The 11587-nt window shown below is 48.6% G+C and overlaps 1 protein-coding gene across 1 annotated transcript; it reads left to right on the top strand.

Annotated features, from left to right (window-relative positions):
- Window positions 1-6665: 6665 nt before the first annotated feature.
- On the top strand, window positions 6666-10884 carry LOC308349038 (uncharacterized protein; the record flags this gene model as incomplete). Its single annotated transcript, XM_080813586.1, has 5 exons — window positions 6666-6959; window positions 7478-7632; window positions 8861-8930; window positions 10225-10416; window positions 10503-10884. 3 exons carry the CDS (start codon window positions 6666-6668, stop codon window positions 8862-8864), a joined length of 453 nt encoding a protein of 150 aa, XP_080669712.1. The 3' UTR covers window positions 8865-8930; window positions 10225-10416; window positions 10503-10884.
- Between the last annotated feature and the right edge of the window lie 703 nt (window positions 10885-11587).

Raw genomic sequence — 11587 nt, 5'->3', positions numbered from 1 at the left:
CCATATTGCATACCTGGGAGGAGGCTGTGGGATTCCAAGACTGTAGGAACATTGGGGAACTCTGTGATGGGTAGGGACCATGGATGCTATAGCTATAAGGACATTGGGCCATGGGGTCAGGTGCACACACTTGAGGCCCTGGTGCCCTCTCCTGCCTCCTGTTCTTGCTCTTATGCTCCATATGACCTTGACTGAATGACCTAAATTCTCAGTCCAGCTTGAGGTTTCCTTTTCCGAAAAATGGAAAAAATCATGGCTTACCCCTCAGAGCACTGCTTCGAGAATTATATGAAATGATTCTATCAAAAGCAAAGCATAGAGCAAATGGCCAAGCATGGTAGTTGCTATACTTTAGTATTTCTGAGAAAGCCAAGGGCTTCTGTCACTGAAAGGACACTGTGGGATTATTTATGAGGCTGAGAGAATGTGCTGTGTTGGAAAAGTCTGAGACAGCGCTGTCAGTAGAAATATAATGGTAGCCACATACGTAATTTAAAATGTTCTGGGCTGCCTGGGTGGCTCAGGAGGTTGAGTGTGTGCCTTCAGCTCAAGTCATGATCCCAGAGTCCTGGGATCGCCTGGCTTCAGGCTCCCCGCTGAGCAGAGTCTTGCTTCTCCCTCTGCCCGTCTGCCCCCGCTCGCGCTCTCTCTGAAATAAATAAATAAAATCCTTAAAAATAAATGAACAAAAATAAAATGTTCTAAGAGCCATATTAAAAGGACACAAAAAAGGGTGAAATTCATTTTAATAGTACATTTTATTTAACCCAATATAACCAAAATATCATCATTTGAGCATTTTTAAAATATCTTTAAATTACTCATGAGATATTTGCTGTTTTCTCTGACAAAGTCTTCAGAATCGGGCGAATGTTTAACACTGACATTTGACATTTCCAGGCACCGTGGCTGCTGGCTGCTGTGTTCATCAGCGCAGGTCTAAAGCCATCTGACTTTGATCAGCTCTTGCAAGCCACAGGAGAGAAGCCCCAAGCAGGAGGCTGAGAGCATGTCCCTTCCACAGCGCCCAGCACCTCATGAGCCGGGGACATCCTAGGAGGAGCAGGGCCTCCTGCACGGCTCAGGCTGGAGGCCTTATTGTCCCAAGCTGGAGATTAAGGCAAGGGTGTCCTAAGAAGATTATAAAAGGGCAGAGCCACGATTCAATCCTAGATTATTCTCCTGCACCCCTTGCTCCTGTGATGCCAGGGAGGGAATCCAGGGCAGTTTATTTGTGCATCCCCAGTGCCTAGAGGAGGCTAGGCATCTAAGAGGTGTGACCGATGCTCATTAATCATTAGCGTAACCGGATGTTAAAATGGACATTTCAGCAAGGCACCAAGGAGGCACCACGATATAGGAATGAACTGCTGAGCAACAACAGATTGCTGTTGTGGTAAGCAAGCTGTGGCCCAATCCTGCAATTTGTGAAGGTTCCATCTGATAAAATGGCAGCTGCCTCCCAAGGAAGGTGTTGGACCGGATGCAGAATTTAGGAAGGAAATAACTGAACAATGACTGCTCATGACTCTGACTTCTTTAAGTTGAGGGTATGAACAGTACAGTTAGACATTAAAAAGAGGGAGAACTATGAATTCTATTTCTTAAAATAGTCCCACCCCCTGCCCCAAAGAGGGAGAACAAGAGGAGTACCTGAGTATCAGGGGTTCTGGCAAAAACACGTGGGAGCTTGATATATGTTACCTGGAGTTAGGGAGCACAGGGGAGCCTGACCTGACCCACTCCTCAGTCCATGGTTCATCATTTTCTTCAGCAGCTGTAGCATCTGTGGTAGCGAGGCAGGCAGAATAGGGAAATGTTGGGTAGTGGCTGGAGGAAGACTGACTAGGACCAAGGAACTGAACTCACACCTGTTCAATAGCTGGGTGCTTGTGGCCATAAGAGGGCTCAGCGATACCTCCTAACGCTGTGCAACTGCAGGACGCATGCGCAAAAGCCCCAGCCCGCCTGCAACTGAGGGAGAATGACCCTTCCGCTGGGGGCGCTAGAGGGCACCAACTCGTAGATCTTGACTACCGCTAGTCCGCAAGAGAAAAATCAGACTGCGCCTGCGCATAGTGACTGGCCTAGAGCATGCGTAATGATATGTGGAGTTCTTCGAACTATTTTCAGAACCCTGCATGAATATTCCACCCTATGATTATAACTGCCTGTAAGAATCAGAATCCTAATTTGAGAAACAAGGCGGAGGATTATAGGGGAAGAGAGGGAAAAATGAAATAAGAGGAAACCAGAGAGGGACACAAACTATACGAGACTCTTAACCTCAGGAACAAACTGAGGGTTGCTGGAGTGGAGGGGGGTGGGAGGGATGGGGTCGCTGGGTAATGGACACTACGGTGGGTCTGTGTTGTGGTAAGCGCTGTGTATTGTGTAAGACTAATGAAACGCAGACCTGTACCCCTGAAACAAATAATACATTATATGTTAATAATTAAAAAATGAATTTTAAAAAAAAGGAATCAGAATCCCACATTGACCCAGCACCACTCAGATTCTCTAAGTGCACCTGCACAACCCCCTCTTTGAGTGTGTACTTTTGCATTGCAATAAAGCTTCTCTGCTATATTTTTCTCTGATTGGTCCTTGAATTCTTTGTTGTGGGGAAGTCAAGAACCTGGCACCAGCTGGTGGTTGAGGGCTCAGGACCCGAGAACTCCCCCAGTCCCCAATATCAGTAGGAATGTCCACCTGCTACCCAAGAGGTCCTGCCCAAGAGGGTGCCTGCTGGGGTTAGGGGACCCTCAGGAAGGCCTGTCTTGTTCATATCCCTGTTCATAACCCTAGGAGGACAAAGGGTGGGTCCTTGGGTCCTCCAAAGAACCCCTGCAATAGAGACCAAGAGAGAAAGACCTACATAAAATACATGCCCAACCTGGAGAGAAGTCTCCCCTCCACCTTAATCTTTATTCCCTCTGTTCTGACCCTGGAGATATTGGCGGTAAGAGTGGCAGAGTCCTCCTAGTGAAAAGAAATACATTTGGATGAGGGAGAAGTGCCCTGTCCCCTCTCAGCAGATAGCAGCACATCCTACGCTTGGCCCCAGATGGCAAGAGAAGTCTTACCTATAATTATTGAAAACGAGTCATATATATCCTAGACTGATCATTATCAAATGGAAACAGGTTCATAATTTTAGTGATAAAGACTTACCTAAGAATGATCAGAAAAGCTATGAGGTGTGCCTGATATTTTTCTAAGGATAGGGAATAGATACTTCCATTTAGGAAGTCTAAAGAGGCAGGTAAAAAAAAATGTATGATTACATACCAGGAGTCCTGCTTTCAACATACTGGTCACATTAATAAAGATTTGGGCTATAGCTGGGAGGCCAGCACTCCACCATCCTGGAGTTTGTGACCTCACAGTGGCTAAGAGATCCCTGTGTGTGGAGCCCCTTCCCTTGGGGAAATGAAGCTGAGGCTTGCTGGACAGATTGTTCCAAAGAGGTGGTACCCAGGGTCCAAGCTGGAAGTCTAGAACCAACCTTTTGAGGCCTGCGAGAGCTCCAGACCCTGTCCCTGCATCAAGAATGGTCACCATGCTGGAAACCATCCTGTATCTGTTCATCATCCTCATCTGCTTCTTGATGCTCATCTGTTACTTCTTCTTTCGGAAGGATTAGGCTACAGCTCCTGCAAGGTGGGACTGAGGCTTGATGGAAGCCACGGCCAGTCTAGCCTCTCAGGACCTCTCAAGCATGACGGACTCTTTCTAAGCTGCCAATGGCCTGGGTCTTGGCCTGTTTTGGGGTCTCCAACAGCTAGGGGCCTTCACTGGACCCTTCCCACCAGGGTCAGCTTCCACCTAGGTCTCCGTCCCTCCTTCTCCCTAGGTCCCCTAGCTGGGTCCTCCAACCCTCACACTCTCTCTCATAATAGTTTTGCTTCTGGTTCATTTTTGTCCTGGGCTGTGGACCACTGGTTCTGGAGAGGGACTCAGTGTGGGTTCAGAGAAGGTATAAATGGCTCAGGTCTCTGCCATGGGGACAGGCATGAGGAGAAGTGGCCCACTCCCTCCAGAAACTAGCAAGTAGCTGGGCCATGATGAACTAGAGTCCTAACTGAAGACTGATGTTTTAGCGGGGACACTGGACTTTCCTTCTATCCATCGTGGACAATCCTTGAAAAAAAAAACTGTCTTGACTACTAAATCTGGATGGTCGCAGCTAATTACCTTGGGCCTCCCTGAACAACAATGCTGTACCTTCCTTGTTAACTAAATCACCGAGATATATGTGGCTTATTACTTAAACTTTCTTGGCTTAAATTTTTTGCTTGAATACTTGGGCATTCCGGGATAATATTTGGCTTTGCCCCCATTATCTTTTGCCATGGTAACTGACCACATCAATTCTTCACTCTTAAGACCTTGGATCTTTCTGGTCAAGGGCATCGGACATCCCTTCCCCCACGCCCCCACCCCTGACTATTTCTCTGAGACTTCCAGGATGAAAGCAGAATGATTCTATGATTCCATCATTATGTATAATATTGGTAGATGGTTTACATTATATATTCCATTTTTAGAGTTGTAAGAATTTTTAAAAGTTATGAATGGATATTAATTTTTATCAAGTGATGATGATTATGACAATGATACTAAAATTTATTAAACTGCCTTACTACAACCCAACACCTATTTTTTAAAAAACACTAAAAAAAACCACTTATGGTACTGAGTTTCAATGTATTATATCACATACCTTTAAATTTTTTAATTGTAAAATACACATAACATGAAAGTCATCATCTTAACCATTTTTTGAATATTCAGCTCAGTAGAATTCAGTACATTCACACTGTTGTGGAACCAATCTCCAGAATTTTTATCTTTCAAAACTGAAACTGGATCCTTGAAACAACAATTCCCAATTCCTGGCTTCTCCAGCCCCTGACAGCCACCATTCTCCCTTCTGTCTCTTAATTTGACTACTCCAGGTGCCTCGTATTAGTGGAATCATACAGTATGTGTCCTTTTGTGTCTGGCTTATTTCACTTAGCAGCAAGTCCTCAAGGTCCCTCCATGCTGTGGCATATGTCAGAATTTCCTCCCTTCTTAAGGCTAAATAATATTCCATTGGTGTGCTTGTGTGTGTGTGTGTATCACATTTTTTTAACCACTCATCTGTTGTTAGATACTAGAGTTACTCCAACCTTTGGCTATCATGAACAGTGCTGCTGTGAACACAGGTAGACAAATATCTCTTTAAGATCACATTTCTAACTGTTTCAAGAATATACCCTTAAGTGGAATTGCTGGATCATATGGTAATACTATTTTTAATTTTTTGAGCAATTGCTATACTATACTATTTTCCATAGCAGCTGCACTAATTTGCATATTTTATCTATTTTAAAGTTTAAAAACGGAGGTTCAGAAAGATGAAGTCACTTGTTAATACAGCTAGAATGTGGTAAAGAAAAGTTTTAAGTATGTCTGATGTATTAATTTCCTAAGACTGCCATAACAAAGCACCACAAACTGAGTGGATGACAATGGCAGAAATTTATTCTGTCACTATTCTGGAGACCGGAAGTCTGAAATCAATGGTCAAAAGACATTCACAAGACAGGAGCGAGGTTACTGCCCTATAAGGGCACTGGGGCCACAGCTGTTTCCACCTGAAGTTGCCAATATATTTTTAAAGATGTTTACATCTATATTCATGAGATGAACTATAACTTACTTTCCTTCCTTCCTTGCTTAATTTGGGGATCATGGATACTCTGTGAACTGAGAACAACTCCCTCTTCTTCTACTTTCTGGGAGACTGGATAAGGCTGAAAAGCTGGGTATGATGTTCTCTTTGTGGAAATATTGTTAACTACTGACTCAATACTTTAAAGTGTTCTAAGATGATTCAGGTTTTCTGTTTTTCCTTAAGGTGATTTTGCTATATATTTTTCAGGAATGTGTTCCTTTTATGTAAGTTTTCAATTTTATTTTTCTCTAATTTCTTACTCTCTGCTCTGACTCTCCTCTGACCGCTCTCTCATCCCTGAAAGTGTTTGCCTCAGCTGCTCTAAATGTGACCTCAAGGTCCTGGGATCCAGTCCCCCCTCAGGCTCCTTGTTCAGGAGCCTGCTTCTCCCTCTGCCAGCCTCTCCCCCTGCTTGTGCTCTCTCGCTCTCTCTCTCTCTGAAAAATAAATAAATATCTTAAACAAAAAAGAAAGAAAGAAAGAAAGAAAGAAAGAAAGAAAAACACTGCTATTCCCTCAGGCAGGCCCTTGCTGTCCACCCTGGCTAAATATGTCCCCACTATTATACCACCCTGCCCTTTTCCTTTGTAGCACATGTCATGATTTTTTTAAACTCTTTTTTTAAGAGCTTTTAAGGCAGATGTTTAACCAACTAAGCCACCCAACCGTTTTTTCCTGATTAGTTATGATTTTTAATTATTGCGTTCGCTGGCTCATTATTCCTACAAGAATATAACAACAAAAAATCAGGAACCCTGTCTGTCTTCAGTATATTTCCAATGCTTAGCCCTGTCCCTGATACGAAGTTGCTGCTCAGTAGATTTTTCTGGGGGTGTAGAAGGAAGTCTAGATGAACATATAGATGTATGAATGGTTAGGTGTGTGGGTGAGAGAGTGGATGGATGGATGAGAAAGCTGGTGCTCCCTAGTTTCCGGATATATGGTTGGATGGAGTGATGGGAAGATAAAGGGATGCTTGAATACTTGGCCACTCAGGTTTTCACCTCCTATCCACGAGGGGGCGCGAAGAGACCGCGCGCGGGGGTTCAGCTCGGGAGATGCCGCTCTAGGCCGCAGCCCGCGCCCCATGGGCATTTCCGCCGGCGACGGGCTGACGGGGAGGTTTCCTGTGGCTGCAGCAGCCTTCCCGAGCGGTCCCGAACCGGCCGGAACCGAGCTGCACCTTCTCTCGTCGTTCCCTCTGGCCCCGTCGACTACAGTCCCGGTGCCCCGGGTGAGTCACTACGGGGCCGCGCAGCACAGCCGCAGTGCTGCATCCCACTCTCCCAGACAGGAGGAGAAACTGAGGCCCGAGGGGGCGGGGAGAGCCGGCGTAAGTCAGCCCGGATTCCCGGCCCCGCTCCTGGCTCCGCGTCCGGCCCCTCCGCCGGGTGCGGACCTCTCGGAAGTCGGGTCTTCGAGAAAGGGGCCCCGGGTCCGATCCCCCGCCCTCAGCCCGCTCGCGGGAAGGACTCGGATCCCGCCCGGGCCCCCGCGATTTACTCACACACACCCACCTCCGGACCCTGAGTCCCCCAGAACCACTCATCGTTTGCCTCCGAAGTGACCTGAGGAGCGTGAACCCGTTTTGCCATCACGTGTCGTTAACGGAGAGCGTGAAAATCCCGGTTGGGCGGAGCTGTTGTCTGAGCTTTCAATTGGGGGCGCTCGCAGGGCCCCAGAGGGGCAGCGTGTGATTGCTCCCTCCCCGCCTGGCACTAAAGCCCCTTCCCTGTTGTCTTGCGTGCCCAGGCCGTGCGGGCTCTGTGGCTGTCTGGGAAGCAGATGGAGACTGTCCCTTGGACGGCTTTGCGGGCCGTGCGGCAGGCAGCACCCGCTTCTGTCCCGCAGGACCCTGATCCGCCGCGCCTGAGGCCGCCCCTGTGTGCAGGGGTGAGGCCTGCTGGGTAAGTGCTGCTGGGCCCGAGCCCCTTGACCAGGGGGCTGGTTGCCTTCTGGCACAGCGCGGTAAGGGGGGAGGTGATCCTGGAGCGTAGGTTCTGAGAGCTTTCTTCTTGCAAAGCGCTTGCGCAGAAGGGGGCCTGGTGTGGTAGGTGTGGGTTTGGGGTCAGAGAGGTCTGGATTCAGGTCCTGGTTCAGCCGGTGGCCCGCCGCATAACCTTGGCTCAGCTCCTTCCTTGTCCTGAGCTTCAGTTTCTTTTTAGTGGGGAAACTGCCAGAGCTCTGGGAGGACAGAGGTCTCCTGTGTGTCCTTTGTATTGGAGCCGAGGGTGCTTGGCACGTAGTGGGAACTCAAGCTGTATGTGTAGGCTGAATGAACACTGTAGGCATTTTTCCCAGGAGTTGGTTTTCCCGTTAATGATGGGAGATGGAATCTTAACATGAAGGGCTGATGATGCTCGGGGTGGTGGGCTTGGTGGCACAGCTTTCTCCTGCCTGGGAAGATGGCAGGCTGCTAACATGGGCTGCCTGTGTCCTGGTCACTGATAGTGCGGGGAAGGGATTTCCTGAAAGTATTTCCCCATGTTTGGAGGGTCCTTTCCTTTCCCGTACAAACCTGAAGCGTTCCCACATTTCCTCTTTCCTACCACCTTTTAGATGTCTCCTGTCACCTGTGCCAATGTCGTGCTCATGGGTGTGTAGGCAGAGGATTCAGGGAAGGTTGTCCTGTATTTGGAGTGTGCACATCCTCACCTTCTGGGAGTTTGCCCACATTCCAGCTTCTCCACAGACACCTTGGGCCTCCAGGGCCCCGGGGGCAGTCATGGGTGCATTAGTGTCATTGTTGGGGCTTGACTTCCTGTCCGTGCTGTTGGGAACCAGTCTGTGCATGTTACTTGAGTTTTCCTCAATGTCCAGCAGGGTTGCTGCTGGGCAGCCAACGCACACTCCCATAAATCTGGCCTTGGCATCCTTTTCAGCCTGGTTAATGATGCATTCATCAGCATTGGCCACCCGTCATAAGCCATGCACTGTCTCCCTCTTTAGAGTAACTTCTGTCCTTTTTACGAGGAAATAGTGTGATTGTTGGGGAAATAATAACAGCCAACATTTGTTGAATGCTTACTTTACTCTCTGGTAACTACTGTGCTAAGTCCTTTCCTGATGCCTACCATGTGCTACTGTGAGCAGGTACAAGTTGGGTGCCCATTCCTGGATTTTTTTCTGTTGCAGGTGAGCCCACCATGTGCAGAGGCATCATGGGAGTTCTATCAGGAACATTCTAGATCCTAGTGTCCTTGAGGTAAGATTTCTTGACCTTTCTCTAGAGTGTTGTTTCCTTGCATCTGGTACAGTCATGTGTGGGTTCCTAGGGGCTTTGTGTGAGGGTATCGGGATGCTGAGGGGTGAGAAGGTAATGTCCGTGAGTCCCCAGATCTGTTCCTCAGTCCCAGACAACCTAGATCACACCTGGCCCTTGCTAAGTTCTCAGTGGCTGCTGCAGAGGAAGGGTCTCTGGAGTCCCACTGGGTAATGAGGGTTCTCTGGGGTATCTGCCTTCCGTCCTTGGAGTCATGGCAGAAGCATGTTTTAATGGGAAATAGGACCCACACATCAGAGACTCTTGTCCCTGGCTCTGAATCCCCTTGTGCTGCTCTCTCAGTAACCTATTCAGGACCTTTTTTTCTTTATTTAAGAAGCACACTTAACGATAGAGGTGATTTCCGTGCTGCTTATTACCACAGGATTCCTGTCATTTCCAACCCTTAAGATTTTCCCAGCGTTTTTGCTCAAAGTGACTTCTCTGATTCCCCTTGGCAGGGAGGTTCTACGGGGCTATTGTAAGAATGGCCACTCCTGAGGTCCTGTGCTCGGCTGGGTGGTTTCCCCAGATTCAGTCTATTCCAAAGTCCAGTAGCATTTGCTGCTCTTCCTAGGTCTCTCTCTGCCCTTCATGCACCTGCATTCAAAAGCGATCATGGGCTGCCTGTGCTCTGGTCATTGATAATGCAGGGAGAGGAATTGTTGAAAGCGGCTTCCCGTGTTTGGAGGGTCCATCCCTGTCCCTTCCAAATGCTGATGCCTTCACACACTCCTGCTCCTCTCCAGCTAGTGCTCTCTGGTCTCAGGCATTGAGGGCTGCTGCATGAGTCAGTGACAGGACATGGATTTGGTGGTCCAAATGGATGTGATGGCCCAAATGTGATGTGATGGGAAATAGGAAGGTATGGGGAGGTGGGGCAACACGAGGAGTTTGACGTTGGGATGAGCACAAGCATCAGAGAGACAGATGTGCCGGGATGTAATGACAGTGGAGGGAGGCTGCAATGGTGGCCTTCACTCCCAGCATGGGGGGTAAGGGGGGGCTCCGTGGGAGGAGCTTTAGCTGAGCTTTTTTTCTGAGCTTTAGCTCTCCAGCCAGCTCTTTGCCAATTGCTCTATCTGCTCTTGCCCTGAAAACACCCATTTTTAAAGACCGTGTTTATTTTGACTCTTCTCTGTGAGCATTGAGATTGATTTCTGAGCTGTGTTTGGTGTGAAAAAAGCCAGTGTGAAATCAGCTCATGCCTGATTCATTGGGGCATTCTCATCGATAGCAGCTTAGAGAAAGATGAAACCACACTGGAACCCAGACGTCTGTTGTGACCACCTGCTGCTCCGTGGTGTCCTCCTCACTCCAGGAGTGCTACCTTGGATCTGGAGATTGTTGGAGGAAGCCAGAGGGGATGGAAGCAGCGGCCCTTTCGGGGTAAGCTGGGTCCCAGCTGCCCCAGGGGGACTTCCTCATGGTGAGTTAATGCCAAGGGGCTAAGTCAGCCTGTGTTTCTGATACGGAAATTCCAAGCTGCTGTTCTTACTGGACTTTCTCCTTTAGATGATGTCGGGGTTGATCGTGGACGCTGGAGTGGCATGGTGAAGAATGATCTTGCCATGTGAAGCCTCACCAGACCTCCTTGCCCGGTTGCCTCAGCACAGTTGGAAGGCCTTTTCTGTCTGTGTAAGCAGGCCCGAGGGAAAGCCCTGGCACCCTGGAGGATTGAGGTCCAGAGTTAAAGACTTCAGCTGGTTCTGCCGCTCCCCCAGCAGCTGTCAGCAAGCGGCGTTGACCAGGAAGACTGGTTCCCTTCCACCTGGGCCAGGTTGTCCAGCAGCCTCCACGTCTCCCTGCCTCCTCCCCCTGTAACTTTTTAGAACCAAGACTTTTCTGCACAGTGCATCCTTGTCCTCTCACCCACCCAATAAATTTTGAAACTGCCCTGCTGCTTGTTTTTGTTGTTTTTCTTCTCTTGAAGCCCATACCTCCATGTGCCAGTAAGGTAGCTATAAAGAAGGTGGGTCATGAACAAACCTTCCATTTTTTACTCACCGAGCTGTTCCGCTTAGTGCACTCCTGAGGCTGGCCTAGTGCTAGGCACTGGGATGTAGGATTTGGACTAGGGGTTGAACAATCCCAAGTGCTTCTGGGGGCTCAGGTTTGGGAGAAAAGAAAAACATTAGGAGTGTTGGCTGAAGGACATCTGGGCCCAGGCTTTGGAAAAGAATACGACAGTGAGGAGGCAGGAGTGCCCTGAGTGCTGGCGCCAGGGTTCCCCCGGGGAATTTGGGGAGATGGTTCTGAGCATGGGCGGGTGACAAGGAACACCTGTCCTTTGGAGAGCTCTGTGGCTGGGGTAGGCAAAGGCCTGGTGTCAGAATTTTTATTGCTGTCGCCACGAGGTAGATTTGGTCTCTGAGAGTCATGTTCAGTGACAGTCATGGCAGTGGTGTGCCTCACAAACCTTGCATGGAAATTGAAATCACCTTGATTGGGGCTGAGGTCAAAACCAGGTGGTGAGGCCTACCTTTGTGAGTTCAGCACCTTGACAGCCTCAGTCCACAGGAGGCATTCTTGGGGTTGAAGCGTCTACACTGCCCACCAGCTCCACCAGAGGCCCTTCTTTCTCCCTCTCCCCTCTCCTG

This window comes from Martes martes (genome assembly GCF_963455335.1).
Source record: "Martes martes genome assembly, chromosome: 9".
Lineage (NCBI taxonomy): Eukaryota > Metazoa > Chordata > Mammalia > Carnivora > Mustelidae > Martes > Martes martes.
Note: the sequence above shows the minus strand (reverse complement) of the source record. Positions and strands in the feature narration are given on the sequence as shown.